We start from the raw sequence: 20207 nt of genomic DNA, 5'->3' as shown, positions 1-20207 counted from the left end.
ACAGCCGATCAATCCATTAATAAAAGTCGACAACCGTTTTGTGTCTCATGAGTAAACGTCCGGATCGTTTCTCAACACTTGTCCACAGACGGATCTGCTGATGCTAGACCAGGGGGGGGGGGGGATTGGAAACAGCAGCAGCCAATCGTCTGGTGGATTTATGTGTTTTCATGTCAGGACGAGTCGGGTCAAAGGTTCACGAGGTTTCACGACGGAGACACGGAGACTGGAGATCGGACGTTTACTGAAGCTTCAGAGAACAAAGTAAACAAAGAGGGACATCTTGATCACCCCCTTGTGGCCAGCTGCAGTACAGCTCACTAACCCACCTCCTCCATGTTAGCGAGTGGCACGCTCATGCACCATATGTTTTGCATTCATTTAGATGGCCGGCACCTCCACCCTGTCTGGACGGGTGGAGGTGCGGGACACGTGTGCGTAACGAGGTCCTCGAACACGCGTGACGTCCTCGAACAGGCGTGACCCCCCCCCCCCCCCGACGGCGAGCTCGACACATTTCACGTCCTCTCATGCGGAGATGAAAAGCTTCACCACTAAACCCAGTCTCCTCTCTCTGCTGGAATCACACCTCACCGGGGTCGTACATCATCTCTGTTTTCCACTGATTCTTCATAGGAGCAGATTTAACCTTTAACCACGTAGAGGATCAGAAGACCTCCCCTCAACACGTACACTGTAGTGTGTGTGTGTCTGTGTGTGTGTGTCTGCACAGAGGACAGATGGAAACTCTGCAGATTCAGGGACACGGATCTGGAGCTTCTGGTTTCAGTTTCCAGTCCGACCAGTCACGTTCGAGCCGGCTGTGGTTTGCCGGCTGGAGAGCGATGGTTTTTTTAATGTATCTGCCTTCATGTGCAGACAGCTGTTATTAGAGATTATTAGAGATTAGCCAAAACAAAGTGAGAACACTGAACAGTGAGCGGTAGACAGAGTCTTGGCCCCAGGTTTCTACCGTCTGCACCGGAAGCATCAAACCACCGGCCCCCTCGGTTCAGGGCAGAGTCACACATGAGAGAGAGAGAGAGCAGAGCTGGAGAACCTTTGCTTCCCTCTCACGTCCAATCACAAGCTCCCGGTGGCTTCACGTGGAGTTTCACTTTGGTGAACTTTGACCTGAGATATAACGAGTGTGACCGCGCCCACTGAGCCGGGACATTTATCATCTGTCCGTCCACGGGGAGGGGGGGGGGATCCCTCACTTGTTTCAATGTCCCCCCCCCTGTTAAAAAGTTTGTGCTAGGTACTTTCCCTCTTGTTGTGGGTGAAGAACAGAACATGTCCCACCTTGTTAGGATCCACGAGACCAACTGGGATTTGTGATTATGGGATAAACAAATAAACTTGTATTTGATTTGATTCTAACAACTACGTGTCTCAATTTGTTATTTCTTGAGATTCCACCTCCAACAGAAGATGATGAAGATGATAAAGTGGATCATTTATGTAATATTGGACTTTTTTCTCTTGATCAAAAGGATAATTACTCCCGTGGTTGTATCTCCCGGCCTCCCTCTCGTGTTTCCTCCCTCACCACACTCACCACTAACAACACATACGAGGACTGTGGCTGTGAAAGTAATGAGCTCACATGTCACCGGGAACTTTTTCTGCCCCATGAACAACTTCTCCTGTGTTTGTGAGGAGCAGCAGATTTGAACCTTCCAGGTCAAACAGCCCCGTCAGCTGCAGGGACCGAGGCTCGGGGACCAGATATACAAATATGACTCTGTTTATCAAAAATGCATTAGTGAGGTGAGAGCTGGGAGCAGATCAACCTCCCCCCCCCCTCCCAGCTCCATCCCTGCAGACTTCACCTCTGCACACAACATCTGTAACCGACTCACAGAGAAATCCTGCTCGACAGCTTGTGTCCACTTAATGGCTCCAGTGTGTTCGTCTTTACGCACGTACCTTAACCCGCTTACTTCGATAAAGCGCTGATGAACAGACACACTGCTGATTCCCCCCCCCCCCCCCCACACACACACTCCGCCGGGTTGCATTGTTCCAACAGGTCGGAGCGCGGAGGCGAATCCAGCTGCGCCACAAATTAATCCTCCCCCCCCCCCCCCCCAAGAACCAGAGTTCCACTGAAAAATGGAACCGACGCTTCCAGCTAACAGGAACCGACTGTTCCTACGTGTTCTTACTGGTGTGTGTGTGTGTGTGTGTGTGTGTGTGTGGAACTGTGTGTGTTGGAGCTCGTGGAGTTCGGTGCCAGTTCTGTGCGTAAAGCGAACTTCTCCAACAGAACCCCCCCCCCCCTCCCCCTTTCCCAAAAGAAGCACATGTGTCTCAAAGCGAGTGTGGAGCGGCTCTTACCTGCGAGATGGACATGTTCAGGTAGACAAAGAGCCCGGTGGTGGAGGCGATCTGCAGCACCACCACCACGATCACCACCATGGCCACCCACATCTTGGACGGCGCCTCCTTGCGCCCCACCGGCCCCCTCGGCCCGGCGGCCGGCACCATCATGTAGGTGGTGGACTCGCTGCTCACGGATCTGAAGTAATCCTGCTGCTGCTGTGCGCTCGGAGTGGCCATGGCATTCCCGACGCATGAGTGGAGACCAGAGAACGACGAGGGGCCAAACCACGAGCCTTCCGCGGAGCTGACCGACTGCAAGCCCGGGGTTAGATCCCCATGCGTCCGCGGCCGCCGGAGCTGTGCACACTTCGCTGCAGGAGAAGGAGTCAAAGTCGGGACGCGTCCATGTCCGAGGAGCGCGCAGCTGCTGGAGGAGCTGGTGGAGGAGCTGCTGGAGGAGCTGGTGGAGGAGCTGCTGGAGGAGCTGGTGGAGGAGCTGGTGGAAGAGCTGGTGGAGGAGGCAGCAGCAGCGATGGACTGAGGAGCTGCAGGAGAGAGAGGAGCTGCTCAGAGGGGCAGGGTTACCCTATTCATCACCCTGGAGCGGTGGAGGAATGCTCTCTCTCGCTCTCTCTCTCTCTCTCCCCCTCTCTCTCTCGCTCTCTCTCTCTCTCTCCCTCGTTTTCTCTGTGTCTATTATTAACTATTTGCAGTTCAATAGAATGTGGCTGAGATTCGACCTCCAGACTTTGTGCGTCACCCTCCAAAAGAAAACATAAAAGAGCAACATTTTTTAAATATATAGAATCAATTCTCTCTCTCTCTCTCTCTCTCTCTCTCTCTCTCTCTCTCTCTCTCTCTCTCTCTCTCTCTCTCTCCCTCACACACACACGCACACACACATTGCCAACAGAAAAACTTTCCCGAGAGAAGTTATATTTTAATCATCTTAATCTGATCATTTAATCCACATTTCCTCTGTGATTTGCCAACTTCTCCTCGGTGAGAGACAGAAAACAGATATTTTTCACTCATAAATCTGGATTATTTCCGGAGTGTGGAAGATATTTGGATTTTTTTTTTCTAAATGAATCAACATTTATCTTCATTTCCTAGTTTACTGAAATAACTTTGAGCAAAAGCCACACATCGTTGAATGCATTTTGGAAAATTAATTCCATATTTGTTGATGGTATTGTCAACACGTGTTTACTTTATAAGACAACCTCAGGGGCCAATCAGCTGAGGCCAGTATAATATTATCTTATCTTCTTAACTTCTTAAGTTTCTTATTATTGTTTTGTTTAGAAAATAGCTTTCGAAATAAAGTTTTTTAATATGTTCCCATTATATCCTATAGAGTCAGGATACTTCTGTTCTAAACTCTATCAACAGAGGGCGCTGTCTCTCTGTCTCTTGTTTCCAATGAGTTCAGATTGAACGTTTAATAATCACTTGATTAATCAGCAAAAAATTTACTAATTGCAAAGTATTTTTTGGTCCATCAAAAAAATCAAAATTTCCCCCAAAATTATGGTAAAGTAATATTTTTTCCACTATTTTCTGTCCCTTTCAAAATGTGGCTTTATTTGTTGTTTAACACATATTCTGTTAATTATAGTTAGGGGATGGAGCCATTCATGGCGAGAAGCCGTGAGTTTCTGGGACTGGAACAGAGAAGACAAGCCGGGATGAGAAAGTCTTCGGACACAGGATCGTGATGCAGCTGATCTTTTTCGTCTAAACAGACAAAAAGCTTTTAAAGGGAGAGGAGAGGCTGAGGCTTTGTTTAGACCTCATCTCTAAACATCGGCCTTGTCTTTGTTTCCTTTCCTCCGTTACTGTAAACAGCTGGAAAGCCGTGCACGTATGCCCGGTGTCTGAGCTGTTTATCGGGGATGGGAGGCAGATGAGCTTGGGCTGGTGCCAGTCCACCAGCTCTGCACCGTCAGACGCCCGAGAGACTTTTATCCACTCGAGACTCAGGAGGGGCGGTGATTCTCTGGACCAGCTTCAAACTCAAACTCAAGAAAAGAGTCCAACGCTTGTTTTCAAGGAAACCTCCAGCTCTCCTCTGCGTCCATCTTCTTCGAGGTGACGTTTCTCTCGTGTGAAACTTTCCAAGGCCGCTGCTCCTTCGAGGGTTAAATGGTTTTTTGATTTGTGAAAGCTGGAACTGGATCCCACATGCAGGTGGGGACCACAGCAATGTTCCCGAGTCATCGTTCTCTCCAGTCAGACGACGGTGTGGCCCCAGCGGCTCCAGATGTGAAACCAGTTTGCTCAGACCACTGGGACTCGATGTGCCCTCGCGCTCACAGTTCAAACCTCGTTGGCCACACAGGGAATGTTCTGCAGGTGAGCCGGGGTGAAACCTGGGCTGTAAGAAACATCAAACCCCACCTGGTTAAAACTCCACGGCGTTAAAACTTATACGAGAGGTGAGAGAAGAGTCAAACACGTCATGTCTGGAAAAAAACGCTGCTCATGATTGATTTGACAGCGTGTCGGGTGTGAAGGCGTGGCCACAAGCGAGGGGGGAGCCCGAGTCTCGATGATATTCAACCAACGTGAGGTCAAGCATGCGTCAGACCCACGACACGTCCGAATCCCAGAGCCAGGAGAGATTTGTAAAAGATTAACCCGATTCTGTTTGGTACAACCAGGTTCTGACTCGCTGTAAAACTTCTTTTAAATTGTTACTTTGGTCGAATCACTCGTGCTGACAAGTGATTTGACGATGAAGGCTTCCAGGAGAAGAGACGCCGAAGCCTGGCAGCGATGTTTTCTTGTTTTATTGTGAAACTGCGTCTGCAGGCGGCCACCAGGGGGCGATCCAGATGCTTTGGGGAGCCGTCACGTCATTCGTCTTTATTCACACTCTCTGTGGTGAACATGGTAATTATTGAACATGTTAGCATGCTAACGTTTAGCTCAGTGAAGACAGATGTCGAGACGGACGCTAGCAAGGCTTTCGTATGAAGACGAAATAAATATTAATATAATTATTATATTTTGGCTCAGGTTGCACAAACTGGGGCACAGATATTTCTTATTTTAGCATAAAGAGGAGCTACTTGACCAAAAGGTTCAAATATGTGAACTCATGCAGCCGACTGGAGCAGAACTTTGTGTAAATGTGATGCAGCTGTAACACAAGAGACGCACAAACTGAGGAAGTTAAAATTCGGTGACATGTTTAAAGCCGAGGAGTCGAGTCAGAGAATAAACTTTTTATTGCATTAAACCCTTTCTGCATAACAACATGTAATCTTTGTTCTGTGGGATCAGCTCCACACGGAACCTGAGCAGCGTTAAGAAGACGAGGCCTTCATCTTCCTCCTCTGCTCTGATCCCGTCTCAGGAAGATTTACGTCCTCGCCGCCGGTAGCCAACGCTGCCGCCATAAAAGAGACTGATCGCTGCACTCAGCAGTCTGCAAGTGCTGTTCGACACTAAAAGTGAAGATGGATCGGTATCACACCTGAAACAAATGGTATTTCCAGAGATGTGTGTTTTTTGGTTGCTTTATTCTGTAGAAAGATTTGAGCTCCTGAGCACACGTGTGTCTTTCAGAGCTGAAACCTGCTCCGAGCTGTTGCTGCCTTGACAGAACTTTCTCCAAACCGGCTTCTCTCACCTCGAAGCTGCTGGAGATCAGAACAACATCGTCCTCGACAAAGATGTGAAAACAATTCAGGAGTTCAATGAAAATCACTCTAATCCGACCCGACACCCGCTGGACGGTCCGAGAGGCTGAATCCAGATCATCTGGGAGAGGCAATGGAAGCGAATGCTGCAAATTATGCCGGATGTCTTAACCTATAGGACCGATGGGAATCTGTGTCTGTATAAAAGTCCACAGCCACATGGATGAGCTGTGAGATCCTGGCACCGTCAAACGAGATCAAGCGGAGTGGTGGTGAAATACAGCTGCCACCAGGGGGCGAGCTGGGGAAACCGGCCAAAACCTCAGTGATGCAAAGTCAAAGTGAATCCGCTGCCATCGGAACACATCTTTATTCCCTTTTACAATTTAGAGAACTTAACGGAGCTGTAACCAATATTTCTATATGAATGAGGTGTTCATCTGATGTAATGTGTAGTGACAACACTAACGAACACAACCAATCAGAGCGGGTTGAAAGAATGAGTCGTGTTTGACCCCCTGTGGTGAAACTCTCCTGAGCACTGGTGGATAAATTGAATTCAGGCGTGTTTACCTCGTCTGGTTCTGACAAAGAGATTCAATTCTTCTCCTGTTTATTGAATATGACAGTTTATAGAAAATCCTCCTGTTGTATCATCATCGTTTCTCCGGCTCCTCCCTCTCTTCACCTCTCGTTCTGGCAGCCGGCCGCCACCTGACAACGCAGAAAGCCCTTTTCCAGATGTGTGTGTGTGTGTGTGTGTGTGTGTGTGTGTGTGTGTGTGTGTGTGTGTGTGTGTGTGTGTGTGTGTGAGTCCCCTCTGACACCACAGCTGTCCGCCCAGCCCTGCAGCTTCTCCATGTGCACGTGTCTCACTGTGCATGTGTGGGACTGTGTGAGTCGGTCCCGTGGTGAGGAGACATAATGGCGATCGGCGCCCGGAGTTTAAGGTTCAGACTCAGCATTCCATGCATGTGACGTATCGCAGCCCGGGGACGAGCACGCACTCTGCAGCCGGGTCAGCACGTGGGTGTCGAGGCGCGTCGGGGGACAAAGTGAACGGCAAAGTTTTGCAACATTTAGATCCAACTTTTTTTTTCACAATAATTTTTTTCACAATATTTTTTATAGCATCATTCTACCAATAAAAACTGAACTTATCAGAAGCGTGGGCGGGATGAGAACGACCATAAAGGACAGAAAACCAGTTAACGTGTACTTTGACCTCTCGGCTTGGTTCAAGTCCCATCCACTAACACGGAGGAGGACGGGTTTATGACTATTGAGATTTGACCATAACAGTCTATGATGAAATCTGACTTGTATCTGTATCTAATCTAAATGTTCCAGGTTATGATCACTACGTGGGATTTGTTTTCATTCTCAAATACAAGGTGTGTTTCTTGTTGACCCATTTTCAACAAGAATTGTTTTTCCTCCAAATCCAAGACGTGTGTGTACTTGTACTTTTTCAATAAGTGACTGGCAACTGAGCAGAACAATAAAATACTTTATTCCATATACTTGTCTTTGACTGTGTTCAAATATTTGCTGACTTAAAGAAAAGAGGATTTGTGTTTTTTCGCAGGCTCAAGTCCCCCGCTTGGTTCAACACCATCCCTCCTCCTCTTCTTCGTCTTCTTCGTCTTCTTCCTCTTCTTCCTCTTCTTCATCTTCTTCCTCAGAAAGCGAGTGAGTAACAAAATACATTTCTCTTCCAACAAATTCTTCCCAATTGCCAAATATTCCGCGGCGTCCAGGCGTGAATGGATCCGTCTGCTGCCTCCCAGTCCTGCTCTGCATTATACTGTGGTGTGACGCACCATTTACTGGGAGGGAAAAACAAACCCATCAAACTTCTACTGGGGAAATTCCTTCTGTTGTTGCAGTTGGACTCGGGAAAGTTACTGTTCTTGTGAAAAGCTCGAATTAAGCCGTTGTCGTGTGGTTAACCTTGCTGTTGTGCTGCCATCTAAAGGACATGTGTGGTAACTACGGCTGGGTCCTTGTCAAAATATATAGAGTTAAAATCTTAATTTTGTGAAAAACAACAACATCAGGAGGGAACAGTAAACAACAAATACTTAAAATCTCTCAAAAGCAAACGGACGGATTCACACAAACTCAGGAACTGTTTCTCTTTATTAAAAATTGTGAGATTGGCTTTTTTGTTTAGTTTTATTTTACATATTCAACGATTTTCTCTGAGAATAACTCACGGATCTTGATTTTTCAGGCAGATTTAGATGATTTCAATACGAGTGTGAGATGTGGTGCAGATGGTTGAATCTAAAGGGACTGTCGGGTAGAATCCCTCTAGACAGACATGACAGCTTCCTCCAGCGAGGAGGCCATGATGGTGTCGGCCAGTCGCTGGGCCAGTCGATGAAGATCTCCATCATCTGCTCTCTGCTCCGAGCTTCTGGCCCTGAAGACCCAGTCCATGACCCGACAGGAAAGAGCCTCAGCGAAAGCCTCCATCTTGGCTCCTGCCTCAAAACGGTCCCTCGTCAAATCCTGTGTCGACAGCGAGTGCATCAGATGCTCCATGAGCTCCACCCGGGGGTCCACATCGTCCCCCGTCTCCCTCGGGGTGGACGGAGGAGGCGAGGGCAGGAAGACCTTGGCCAGGCCGCCTTTCAGCTTCCGGGCGAAGCTGTCGCGGCTCCTCTCCAGCTCGGGGAGCAGGGGGGTGGTCGGGGGGGCGTCGGGGTAGTCGAGGGATCCCATGATGGGGAGACCTGACTGGGACAGAGGTGGGAAGTCTCTGAACGTCGGGAGTTCTTGAACTGGATCCATCTCCGGGTCCATGTTCAGAAAGTCTCTATCTGAGAAAGACAGTTTTCCAGCCTGGTGATCATCCATCGTGGCGCCGCCTGATCTGTGGAAACGCTCGAGGTTCCACCCGGTGCACACTTCCCTCAGAGCGACCTCCACCACGACCTCACCCAACGTCTCCTGGTCCTGATTAGACCCGGGCACCTCAGGTTCCTCCATCTCCAGTTGGCTTACACACGGCTGGATTATGCTCTCTGCCATACTTTGGGCAAACTTCCCGAGGGCCGTGGTGATCGGGGGGTTTCTCCTGAGGCCTGCAGGAATGCCACTGGTTTCCAGACCGGGCTCCGGCCCCTTTGGATCCGCACTCGCTGCCTGCATCTGAGCCTGTGGGGATAAAAGCAATGATGGTGGTTAAAGGAAAGGAAATACCCCTTTTTTCCTGGACCCTCTAGTTCTGCTAGAAGAATGTGGTGAGGACCAGTACAAGGTCCAAAAATGGTTTGAATCTCTGCCTCGTTCCTATAATTAATTAATCTCTGGAGCGTTTCTTTCCAGTTTGTTCTGGTGAAAGCCAAACAGGACACACGGTGAATATTTCCTCTAAATGCTGTTTCCTTCCCTCTCTGCTCCTGCTCTCCTCGCCTTTTGCAGATTTGAGAACAAACAGATAAGCTTCAATCTGACCGAAAAGTTGTGTGTTTTATGAAGTAAAGTGTAAACGGAGAATGAAAACAAAGGGGAGGGGGGGGGAGCAGAAAGGCCCCTGTGCAGATGGAAAGTCAGATTGAGGCCTGTGACCACAGCCTGTCACCATATGAGCTGTCAGGCTGCCAGGATGTGACGAGCAGGAAGTTCAGATCGGCTCTCGATCGGTGACAGAAAGCAGAGCAGCTCGGTTTGTGCACATCTGCAGTGGATGTGCGTCGGGTTTCATGAATATTGCGTCAATTGGCCGAATCAGAGAAGGCAGCAAACCAAAGCAGCAATGAAACCCGTTGTGCCGATGCATGAAACACGAAATGAGACATCTGCATCGGTTTTCAATCCAGCTCTGGACACATGGATGTTTGAAAGGCTCAGTTTCACAAGGCCTCTGGTCGGTTTGCACATCTAATGAAACGCTAACCCCGCGAGTGTGTCAGTGAAAACATTTATTAATATGAAATAAACTGGAAACGCATGCGTCCGCCTCCAGGGCGCGGATCCACGAGGAATATTTCACACGTCTCTGGATTCCTGCCGAGGGATCGATGAGATTGATATGAAGGGAAACAGGCTCACAGAACAACAACACACTTTGTCATCTGGGTATTAAAGTTTGGAGCTGAATAGATATAATTCAAACACACAAAAGTACAAGTATTTCTCGAAATATGGATTTAATCTTTAAAAAAATTCCAAGGGTAAATGTCAAATCCTTTTTATTGGCATGTTTGACATGGATTGCCAAGTCATAAATATACCTTCATATTTAGCAAGCTAGCTGCGCTGTTTAAGACAGCAGAAGCTAGCTAATGTAAAAAGAGGTTTGCTAACAATTAAATAATTTTTTATTCTAAAGGTTGTACGCGTTAAACCTGTCACTACAAACACTATCATTGTGTTGCAGAGGGATTTGTTGAGTCCTGCTATTGAGACTTTGATTTGATCCTCCCACAGTTAGAATGTGTTGACAGGGCGGACTGCAGCCGGGTTCAGAACCAACGAGAGGAGACGCAGGACGAGGCCCAGATGTGGAACAAATTACAGCTGAGACAAAGAATGCGTTCTCTTGGCACCCTGACTTGGACATCCTGATGGGCAGAGGAATGTTTATTACAGGAGGATGCTACTTTATTCAACAGGTCCACTGGTTCATCTGCAGGCTGCTCTCACCGCTCTGCTCACTGACCTGCACAGAGGCGTCTCACTGGAGATGCACTGCCTCCTTTGACCCGGCAGTCCAACCTCACACCAGCTCTTTATGTTTTAATATAAAGTGATAAATCCAACTAGAAACCAAATCTGCCAAAAAGGAATATGTAGGGTTGTAGAATCTGTCTGATGAATCACAGGAACAATCTCCCCAATGCATCATCTCCTGTCTTTTCTATATCGCAAGAGATTATTTAATCTTCGTTTGCCCGAGAGAAACCAGACAGGTCGGAGATTTAAAACCAGTGGAAGCGAGTGTGTAAAAGGGCTACAGATGATTTATTGCCGTACCTGGCACGACTCAGGAGGAATCTTCAGAGGTAGCCGGACGAGATTTCAGCCAAAAGTTCCCAAAATATGTGGCGTAAAAATATGAAGAGAAGATGTAGAGAGCATCGGGCAGGTGAAGCTGCGGTAGACCAGCGTACCAGTGGTTATCAGGCTGAAGGTTTTCTGCCTGGAGTCTCCACTGACACTGAGTTAATACGGAAATGGTTTGACAAATGAGTTCACAAGTTCCCCTCACTTCCTCTCACCCGGTGTGTGTCTGTGTGTGTCTGTGTGTGTGTGTGTGTGTGTCTCATTAGTGCATCAAACCACCACATTGACAAGAAGAGGAAATGACACATGCACAGACGCTGTTTAAAGCTAATTTGCATTTAATGTAAATTGGTTCTGCCTGAAGCGAAACAGATGAAGACATATGAAGAAGAGGAGGAGGAGGAGGAGGAGGAGGAGGAGGAAATAAATGGCAGAGGAGGTGAAGAAGGTATTTTTTCTTTCCACTCTGCTGCACAGCAACAGACAGATGAACAGATACTTTACTTACAGTACTAACACCACACTGTAATACTACTTCTGCTACTATTACTATAAAGTGCTTCATTAATAGAACAGGATGTTAATCAAAAGTGAGTAAATATGAAAGTGTCAATGTCCCTTATGGATGACATGTTATTAGATTATTCCAGTCACTTCATTGGTCTGTTTAAAGTGAGAAAAGCCTACAGCTGCAATATTATTGAATGAATAACTCAACAAACTCTGCTTGTGGCTCTGATATCTCCAGAATCCTTCTTGTTAACAGCTTCACACTTGTGGTGCGTGTTGCTCAAGGCCCAAGGAAGTGAAGTATTGATTTCAGTGCATCAGACTTTACAGCGACTGCAGGTCACTGTTCCAGTTTTCAGAACGAGAGCTACAAACATCAGAGCCACGTGAAAGCAATCAGCTGGTTCCTGCACCAGTCAAACCAATCTGAAGGAAGGAACCCTCTCAAATCCTCATCCTCGCATTCAGGGAAATGTCCAGAGCTGCTTTAACATGAAGTGGCATGGAAGGACAAAGTGTTTCTGATTTGTGAACTAAGTGCAGCACTTGAGGAGAACTGGCCGGTTGCAGACGCTCCAACAAAAGGATCGGTTGTGTGTCATGTTTCTGTGAATCATTGTTTCCAAGAGCTGGAACCCCACCCGCTCATCAGCTCCAGCAAACCCCCCTGCCCCCCCGACGGACACGGCTCTCTGGACCACTCTCACATGACGGCTCCTGGACCAGCACGACTGGGAGGGGAGCTTTAAACCCAGCTCCCTGCAGGCCTCATTAGATCCCACTGAGTGAAGACAGGACTGTTGTTCTAATCTATTTGTTTCCTGTTGGTTCACTTCAGCTGGATGATGTCGTACACAGATGTTTTCAGAGATGACAAAATGGAACAAGCAGCGATCCTCAGGTCCGAGGAGAATTCAAATGAATCCATCTCCTGTTTATTGGATCCTCTTGACGAGACTCGGTTCCACTTCGAGGCCTCGGTTCCCGACAGGAATGGAGAGGGACCCTCCCAGACTCCTGGCAGCTGGACGCCCGGCAGCCGCCAGCTTCCTCTGGGATCTGACCCTGAACCTGTGCTCGGTGTGAACCCATCGATCCACAGCTTCCTCTGGGATCTGACCCTGAACCTGTGCTCAGCGTGAACCCATCGATCCACAGCTTCATCTGGAGCCGGTGTTCAGAGAGGAAGCGCTGAGGAGTCGTTTCAGTCTCATGTGACGAATGCTTTCATGAGTGAATCAGACTAAAATACTTCCTCTGGTTTAAATAACCCTAACCCTACCCCCCCCCCTCCCCCCCCCATAGTTGTTTATAAATAAATGAATAAGGGGCATGTTGTCTTGTGAGGATTGTGAATGCAGGAATAGAACTTGGCAAAAATATCCACAAACAACAGCAGCCGGTGGTCGATGTCACGGAATCAACACAAACCCCCCCCCCCCCCCCCCCCCCCCCCGCCTCCCAAAACATCCAGCTGAAAATGATATTGTTATTATTACTGAAAATAATAGAAAAATTAACCCTCACCTACATATAAAGCTATAATATTTCACAAATAAAATAAATTACATGGCACGTTAGAATATACAATGCAAATCCTGCTGTGTGAATATAATCTGTATTTTGTGGTTTAGCTCTAAGATGCATTATTAATATTATTATTATTATTAGTAGTAGTAGTTCTAATAGTTGTGGTATTAGTGATAGTAGTAGTCATTTAATACGATTTGTGTATTTGTTTATGGCCTGTGTGTGTTATTTGTCCTACAGCTAATATAATAGACGATACTAACTTGTATTAACCCCAGAGAGGAAACGTGTCCAGTATGCAAAGTAGTATAAATACTACATATGGATAATTGTACCTGAACATGCAGTACTTCTCCTGTAAAGCTGCATACCAGGTAGAGTTATTAAAATAAATACTACAGATGTCATCTTGTACTTGTACGTGCCTGAAGGATGAGGTGAAATGTGAATACACGTTCAAAAGTTTAAATACATGAACGGATTGAAAACATGAGACTCGGGTGTGATACGTAATCACTGTCACGTGACTTGTATAAAACCATCACTGAACAACAGACGTCTTCACCGTTTGAAAAGCACACAGGCTCCTCCGGGGGGCGCTCGTTTTAACCGCAGGGAGGCGGGCGGGGAGAATATCTTTGTCATGAAACTCACCTTGAAATACATATGTTTGTATAAATAAAATAAAACGCTCATATTGTGCAGGAAGATATTCACGTTGCGTGATGTGACGAAATAAAAAACAAAAGAATGGCACGTTATTCATGTTCCCTAAGTTATGTGACCGGGCGGAGCCGATACTACAAAACAAACGCCCCCCCCTTCCCAGCAGCATCTGTAGCTGCTCCCTGATTGGTGGGCGTGGATCAAATTCCAGCCAATGGGAGCGCAGCGCAGCAGATTTGGATCCGCAGCGGAGTCACTTTTGTCTGAGATCAGGAAGCGACGCAGCTTCAAGAAACGAGCTTTTTCACGCGTTTAAACGAGATACATGCGCAGTTTCCCGTCCCCGCAACGCACCGCAGGGAAACCGAACACGCAGGTGAGTTCTAATGTGCGTTAGCGTCGGTTTTAGCGTCACGTTTTCTGCATAAAATCCGGTTTCACGTGTGCTAACGTGCAGCCTGACGCACGGGACCGCGCTCGCTCGGTTTCACTTCTTGTGTCTTTCACGCACAACAACAGCAGCAAGAGGAAAACTCCGCGTTGCGTTGTTTTTAAAACCAAACCCGCCATTTTCACGCGTTGTCTTTTTCTTTGCGGAAACAGAAACGATGCCGATACCGAGGGGGAAGAAATCCTCCGTCTCCGCCGGGACCAGGATCCCGAAGCTGACCTCCACCAGCTCCGAGAACCAGGTACAAAGAACCGTGCCTGTCTTTGTGTGTCTGCGTGTGTGTGTGAGTCTGTTTGTGTGTGTGTGTGTGTGTGAGTCTGTTTGTGTGTGTGTGTGTGCAGCAGCTGTGCAGTGTAACACCCGGATCTCCATCTTGGTTTGTCTTTATGCGATGGATGCACATGCGCGAGATGAAGATGTGTGTAGGTGTAACATGTGTGTGTTGTGTGTTGCAGGAGGAAGGCCCCCAGGTGAAGAGGTCCTCCTCGCCCCCCCATGGAGCCCCCAAGAAGAGAACCGCTTTCATCGACATCACCAATGTGAGTCCTCCTGTTTTTTATGGGATGTGATTTACAGCAGAAATCACAACGGAAATATATGAAACACACTTTCAAAACAAAGTTGCACAAACAGTTTAAATATAGATCCGTACTTTATTCATGCAGATCGGTTCTGGCTGATATGTTTGAATATATGAGACATGAACTGTGAACCACATGAACAGCCCTTGGAGGAATTCAGGTCCTGCTCCTCCATCGACGTGTGAAGCATCTCCTCTGAAGAACGTCTGGACCACAGACCTGAGATCAGAGAACCTGGCAGCTCCTCGACTCTCTGTAATAAAAAATGAGCGTCTCTAGCACGGAGAATAAGAGTCTACAAGCTGCAGTGCTTCAGAATAAAAGCCTCCCAGCCGCCGGAGATCGGTCACGCACTCCGGCCTCGGCACAGATATCTTATTCCACACATGCTGAGAACATCGGGGGGGTTTACGAGAAGCTGCTGCCTGGATTCAGAACGAGTCTCATCCCCACGGTCACTTAGGGAAACTGATTCTGGGTCAACAACTGATCGAGATAACAACGAATGACCTTTGACCTTTAGCTAAATAAACCTAAGAACGTGGAGGTGCGCCCCCTGCTGGCCACTGTAGTCTCTAACTGTACTTTGACAGAAGCTGTTGTGTGTCTGTCAGTGAAACAGGAAACTGTCGAGTACCAGTTAAATGACACAATTTTAAAAGGAAAGCGTATGGACCATTGAGGCGTGGTGCAGTGGTTGCAGGTTCGATTCCCACCCGGCACTTTGCTGCTCTCTGTCCCCGTTTCAGCTCGGGTACCGTCGGGTTATGGTGCATCTCCCAGTCGTGTTCTGTGGTGTGACTGGTTTTCCTGTGTAAGCTCCTGCTGTAAAACCACCCGGGGCCTCAGGGATGGTTCTGCCACGACCCGGTGGAACCTTCCGTGTGGTTCCACGACCTCGACTTGAGAACGTGAGCCCTGGCAAACGGATCCATTAACTTTCACTGCTGCAGAATAACGTCCCAGCAGAGAACACGTCAGGAACACGACGTTCCCAGCTGCCTCAGAACTGGCACAATGTACAAAGCCTCGTTAAAGAGTTAACGAGTCTGTGTTGTTGTTGACGTCTGACTTGGTCCACAGGCTCATAAGGTTCACATCAGTCTCCCCGGGAGGAAGAAGGACCCGACGAAGAGCGCGGTGAAGAAATCTTCCTCCAGCTCCGCGGCCCTGAAGAAACTCTCCAATCTGAAAAAGTAACAAAACCATTTCAATGATTTCTGCCTCGAACAGTTCGTTTTCAGTTCTTTCTCTGTTATAGTTATTAGTGATTTACATTAATTTGCTTACATTCCCTCCTCCTCCTCCTGCAGGTCGTCCTCTGTGAGCTCAGAGGAAGGGACGGCCGAGAAGGAGAAGACCGAGGAGGTGAAGCCCGGTGAGGAGGAGACACCGGAGGATGCAGCAGCTCCAGTGGAAGAGCTGGTGGCTGCTGCGCCCCCTGTTGTCCGTGAAGTGCCAGCACACCTCCTGAAAGCACAGGTAGGGGAAATAATGAGCAGTGATTTCCTCTGACTCGTTCAAATCACTGAATATCACTCTAATGAATTCTCTCCGTCCTCTGCTCCTCCTTCAGGTCCCTGCGGAGTTTGACATCGACTCTGAGAACTCGGAGGACACGTACATGTGTCCGGAGTACGCCAAGGAGATCTTCGACTACCTCAAACGGAGAGAGGTGAGCCGCACCAGCTTTACCCAATTCCAAAAAGAGCTTAAACCCATTAAGAGCCAGAGAACCCCCCCCCCCCCCCCCCCCTGAAGCTATAGATGCTAATGTGAGATCTGTACCTGCTGTCGTCTGCAGGAGAAGTTCGTCCTCTGTAACTACATGCCCTCCCAGCCCAGCCTCAACCCCGAGATGAGGGCCATCCTGATCGACTGGCTGGTGGAAGTGCAGGTGGGTTCTCCTGAGAGTCGGGGGGGGGGGGGGGACGAGTGGAGGAGCGGGTGAACTCTACGTTTCCTCAGAGTCTCTGACCGACTCTGTGTTTGATCCGGTTCCTGTAGGAGAACTTCGAGCTGTATCACGAGACCCTCTACCTGGCCGTGAAGATGACGGACCACTACCTGTCGCAGACCCCCGTCCACCGGGAGATGCTGCAGCTCGTCGGCTCCACCGCGATGCTCATCGCCTCCAAGTTCGAGGTGAGGGAACGGGGACACGCCTCAGCCTCCTCTCGTCTTTCACTAAAAAGAAAATGGCTAAAAACTACATTCCCGGTTTTGGCGTTTGACCCAATTTCCTGGAGTTCATGTCTCAAATAGTTCTAGAAGCTGTGGAGTGTGTAACGACCTTTCTTAAAACTCACTTACACCCGACTCGTGTTTGATTCCTTAGGAGCGCAGTCCGCCGTGTGTCGACGACTTCCTGTACATCTGCGATGACGCCTACAAGAGGGAGGAGCTTATCTCCATGGAGGCCGGCATCCTGCAGACGCTGTCCTTCGACATCAACATCCCCATCCCCTACCGCTTCCTCAGGCGCTATGCCAAGGTGTGTGTGTGTGTGTGTCTGTGTGTGTTCACTGTTTCCTCTGGTACGAGTTGTTGGTGTTTGTTTCTGACATTGCAGTGTGTGTGTTGTGTGTCTGTCTGGCAGTGTGTGAGCGCGGGCATGGACACGCTGACTCTGGCCCGGTACTTCTGTGAGATGAGTCTCATGGACATGGAGCTGATTCCAGAGAGGGGCTCCCTGCTGGCCTCGGCCTGCCTGCTGGTGGCACTGGTCACCAGAGACCTGGGAGGATGGGTGAGTTTCAAAACCCAGTTTGGCTTTTTGTGACTTTACCCAGTTTTAATATGATGACGTTGATTTTAATGCAACGATCACAAAGATATTTCCAAAGTAGAAAAGATGTGCAATGCCACTTTTTTTTAATATAGGAGTCCTAACCATATAGATTTTTGTCTGATGCTGATAGTTCTGGCAATAATAAATTTGTATATATAAAAATAAAATTGGCAAAGGTTTTTTATGATCTCGTTATTAAAGCCTTCTGAAAAATAAATGTAATTGAATGTTGATGTTTTACAGTTTAACCATAAACTTAGTTATGAATTTAAAACACACACATGTAACCAAACATAAAGACTTTGGATTAAGAAGAATGTCTCCCTGGTCAATTCTGTCAAATCTAAGTTTTCTTACCAACAAACCTGAACGATTCTACTTAAATTCTGCTCTTACTATTTATTTATTTATTTATTTATTTATTTATTTATTTATTTATTTATGTATTTATGTATTTAATGCTGTTATAAACAACAGGAAATCCTCTAAATCTCAGGGAGCCGATTCTCTTATTGCGGTCGAGTTAAAATCGGAGCGTTCTGATATTAACCAGGTGTCTTTTCATCTCCCCTCAGAAGAACAATGAATCCCAGCTGTGCAACCATCACTAATATTTTCAGTAAACACAGAACGTTGTAATGTTTCTAAACCAGATGGTTCCTCGATCTCCTTTTAATTCTCTTAACGTTCAGTTGTTTCAGTAAAGAAACACAAAGCCTCGGGCACCGAAGCAGGTTTTGATATTTCTACTCGGTGATTTGTTCCTGTGGCCGAAACATCGTGTTTCAGTTTTATTTAACTCGATGACCGACTCGCTCCAAACTGATTGTGTTATCCCCGGTTTGTTGTGTGACATCGATGCTTGAACTCTTCTCATCATAAGGCCGCCTCCCGCCTCATTTACATGTAAATTGTTTTCCCATGTAAATCTTGAGTTATTGCCGCGGCACTCGGGGACGCTGGGTAATATTAGTCTTCGCTTTTTTGCCGACTCCAGAATCGTCTGAAGTACGTTTGTGCAATTTAGAAATGATGTGTTTGTTTGTTTGTGTGACAGCTGGACCAACGCACCGGCTGGGTAATGAACACTGCGGGTTTGTTTGTGTGTTTTCTGACTTTGGAGGTTAAACCAAGCGCTCCTCTGCTCCCTCAGGCTCCCATCCTGCAGTTCCACTCCGGGTACCAGACGTCGGATCTGGCGCCGGTCGTCCGGAAACTCCACGCGATGCTCGTGGCGCCGCCCGACGACAAACTGAAAGCCATCAGGAACAAATACGCCCACAAGTGAGTCAAGTGTTTACAGACCGGGGGCCGTCACCGCTTCAAACTGGTTTCACGAGATTCATTTAAACTGGATAAATCCACCAGGTTCCAGTTTGGATCTGCATTTGGTTTTTCATCAACATCTTGAGTTATTCCCAGGAGTTATGATTCTGGATACTAATAGGATCTTTTGAAATGTTTCAGGGTGTTTTTCGAGGTCGCCTCTCTGCCGGTGGTGGACATGGACATCCTGGAGGAAGTCCTTCTCCAGTGAGACGTCAGCCTGCGCAACAGGAACCATCAATTTTGCCAGAGCCTGTACATAGTTTGTTAATATGTTTAATATTTATACACGTAGTCTCGTCTGTCTTTTATATAACATGTGACGTCGACGTTTGATCCCCGGTTTCTGGTGGAAAAAGAGTTTTAATGTGGGAGGAAGTTTGCCAGTTTATTGTTTGAACCAGGTTGTTTATAATAATGGAGATTCAAGCGTTGCATTCAAGTAATTTTTAGGCATTTGTTTTATACCTTTTGTTTTCAATATGAAGATTGAAGCCTCGTCTGTGTTTATACAGAATTTAAAGAGTTCTGAGATAACGAATTTGGTTGTCGCTTGTCTTTTACTGAAGAGCTCCATCTGGCCCACACCGGTTTTCATTGTTCAAGGTTTCATACAGTGTACAGTGTTTATCATGTTTATATCACGATGCTAATTATTTGTATAAAAGACGACCGGATGATGCGGTGCTATTTTTAAATGGCCGTCATGCATACTCTTAAAATAAAGATGTTTTTTTTTATGTGTTTTATAAAAAGCTGTGTTCATTACTTTGTGTTTACTCACTTTTAGCTCTTATTATTATTATTATTATTACTATTCTTTAAAAATCTGGAAAGAGCCTCATTGAAACCTGGTTTGCACAGATCATGTGATATGCTTTACGGCCACTAGAGGTCTCTGGCACCGTGGTCTGTACAGATGTTCCCTCAGACTCCTGCATTCAGGGTTTTCCAGATAACAAATGAGAAAAGTTTGACCTTTTGTCTTGATATCATATTTTTATGTTGAATCTCTCGCTGCTCAGTAGAACTTCTGCAGCTTCCTTCAGTCCAGAGGCCACGTAGGACCACCCCCCGCTGCCTTGCTCCACGGGGACCTGCTGACAGCAGGAGGGTCAAGGTGTGGACATTGATTTTGTGTCCTCACGTGGAGTTTTGACCAATCGCAGAACCTCTACCAACCACTTTCCATCAATCAACTCAGGCCAGGTTCTTTCTATGTATGTGTTTTTCTGGCGGTCTGTCCCGGGCGCCCCCTGCCTCTCGCTCCGGGCCCCCCCCCCCCCCCCCCCCCTCCCCCCTCAGATGACAGGCGTGTAGATAATGGATGGATTCAGCCGCTCATGATTGTTTGCGGT

The 20207-nt window shown here is 47.4% G+C and overlaps 3 protein-coding genes across 3 annotated transcripts in view; 1 reads left to right on the top strand and 2 right to left on the bottom strand.

Moving 5' to 3' along the window:
- The window catches only part of tnfsf10l (TNF superfamily member 10, like), a 29799-nt gene extending 26904 nt beyond the window's left edge, over window positions 1-2895 (bottom strand). The window contains exon 1 of the mRNA XM_053416565.1: window positions 2344-2895. Coding sequence (XP_053272540.1) covers window positions 2344-2565 — 222 coding nt within the window. The 5' untranslated portion in view covers window positions 2566-2895. The remainder of the gene's footprint in view (window positions 1-2343) is intronic.
- Window positions 2896-7500: 4605 nt separating this feature from the next.
- si:dkey-171c9.3 (uncharacterized) lies at window positions 7501-11243 on the bottom strand. Its single transcript, XM_053416280.1, has 2 exons — window positions 10965-11243; window positions 7501-9143 (listed from the first exon to the last, which is right to left on the bottom strand). Exon 2 carries the CDS (start codon window positions 9135-9137, stop codon window positions 8295-8297), a length of 843 nt encoding a protein of 280 aa, XP_053272255.1. The 5' UTR covers window positions 9138-9143; window positions 10965-11243; the 3' UTR covers window positions 7501-8294.
- A 2693-nt stretch (window positions 11244-13936) lies between these two features.
- On the top strand, window positions 13937-19589 carry ccnb3 (cyclin B3). The gene is made up of 12 exons (XM_053416267.1): window positions 13937-14076; window positions 14304-14392; window positions 14607-14690; window positions 15816-15928; window positions 16046-16214; window positions 16309-16407; window positions 16537-16629; window positions 16740-16877; window positions 17071-17226; window positions 17332-17481; window positions 18677-18807; window positions 18991-19589. The coding sequence occupies exons 2-12, from the start codon at window positions 14309-14311 to the stop codon at window positions 19058-19060; spliced, it is 1287 nt and encodes a 428-aa protein (XP_053272242.1). The 5' UTR covers window positions 13937-14076; window positions 14304-14308; the 3' UTR covers window positions 19061-19589.
- The last annotated feature ends 618 nt before the right edge of the window (window positions 19590-20207 follow it).

This window comes from Pleuronectes platessa, chromosome 23, assembly GCF_947347685.1.
Source record: "Pleuronectes platessa chromosome 23, fPlePla1.1, whole genome shotgun sequence".
NCBI classification, from domain to species: Eukaryota; Metazoa; Chordata; class Actinopteri; order Pleuronectiformes; family Pleuronectidae; genus Pleuronectes; species Pleuronectes platessa.
This window is presented reverse-complemented; position numbering and strand designations above follow the sequence as displayed.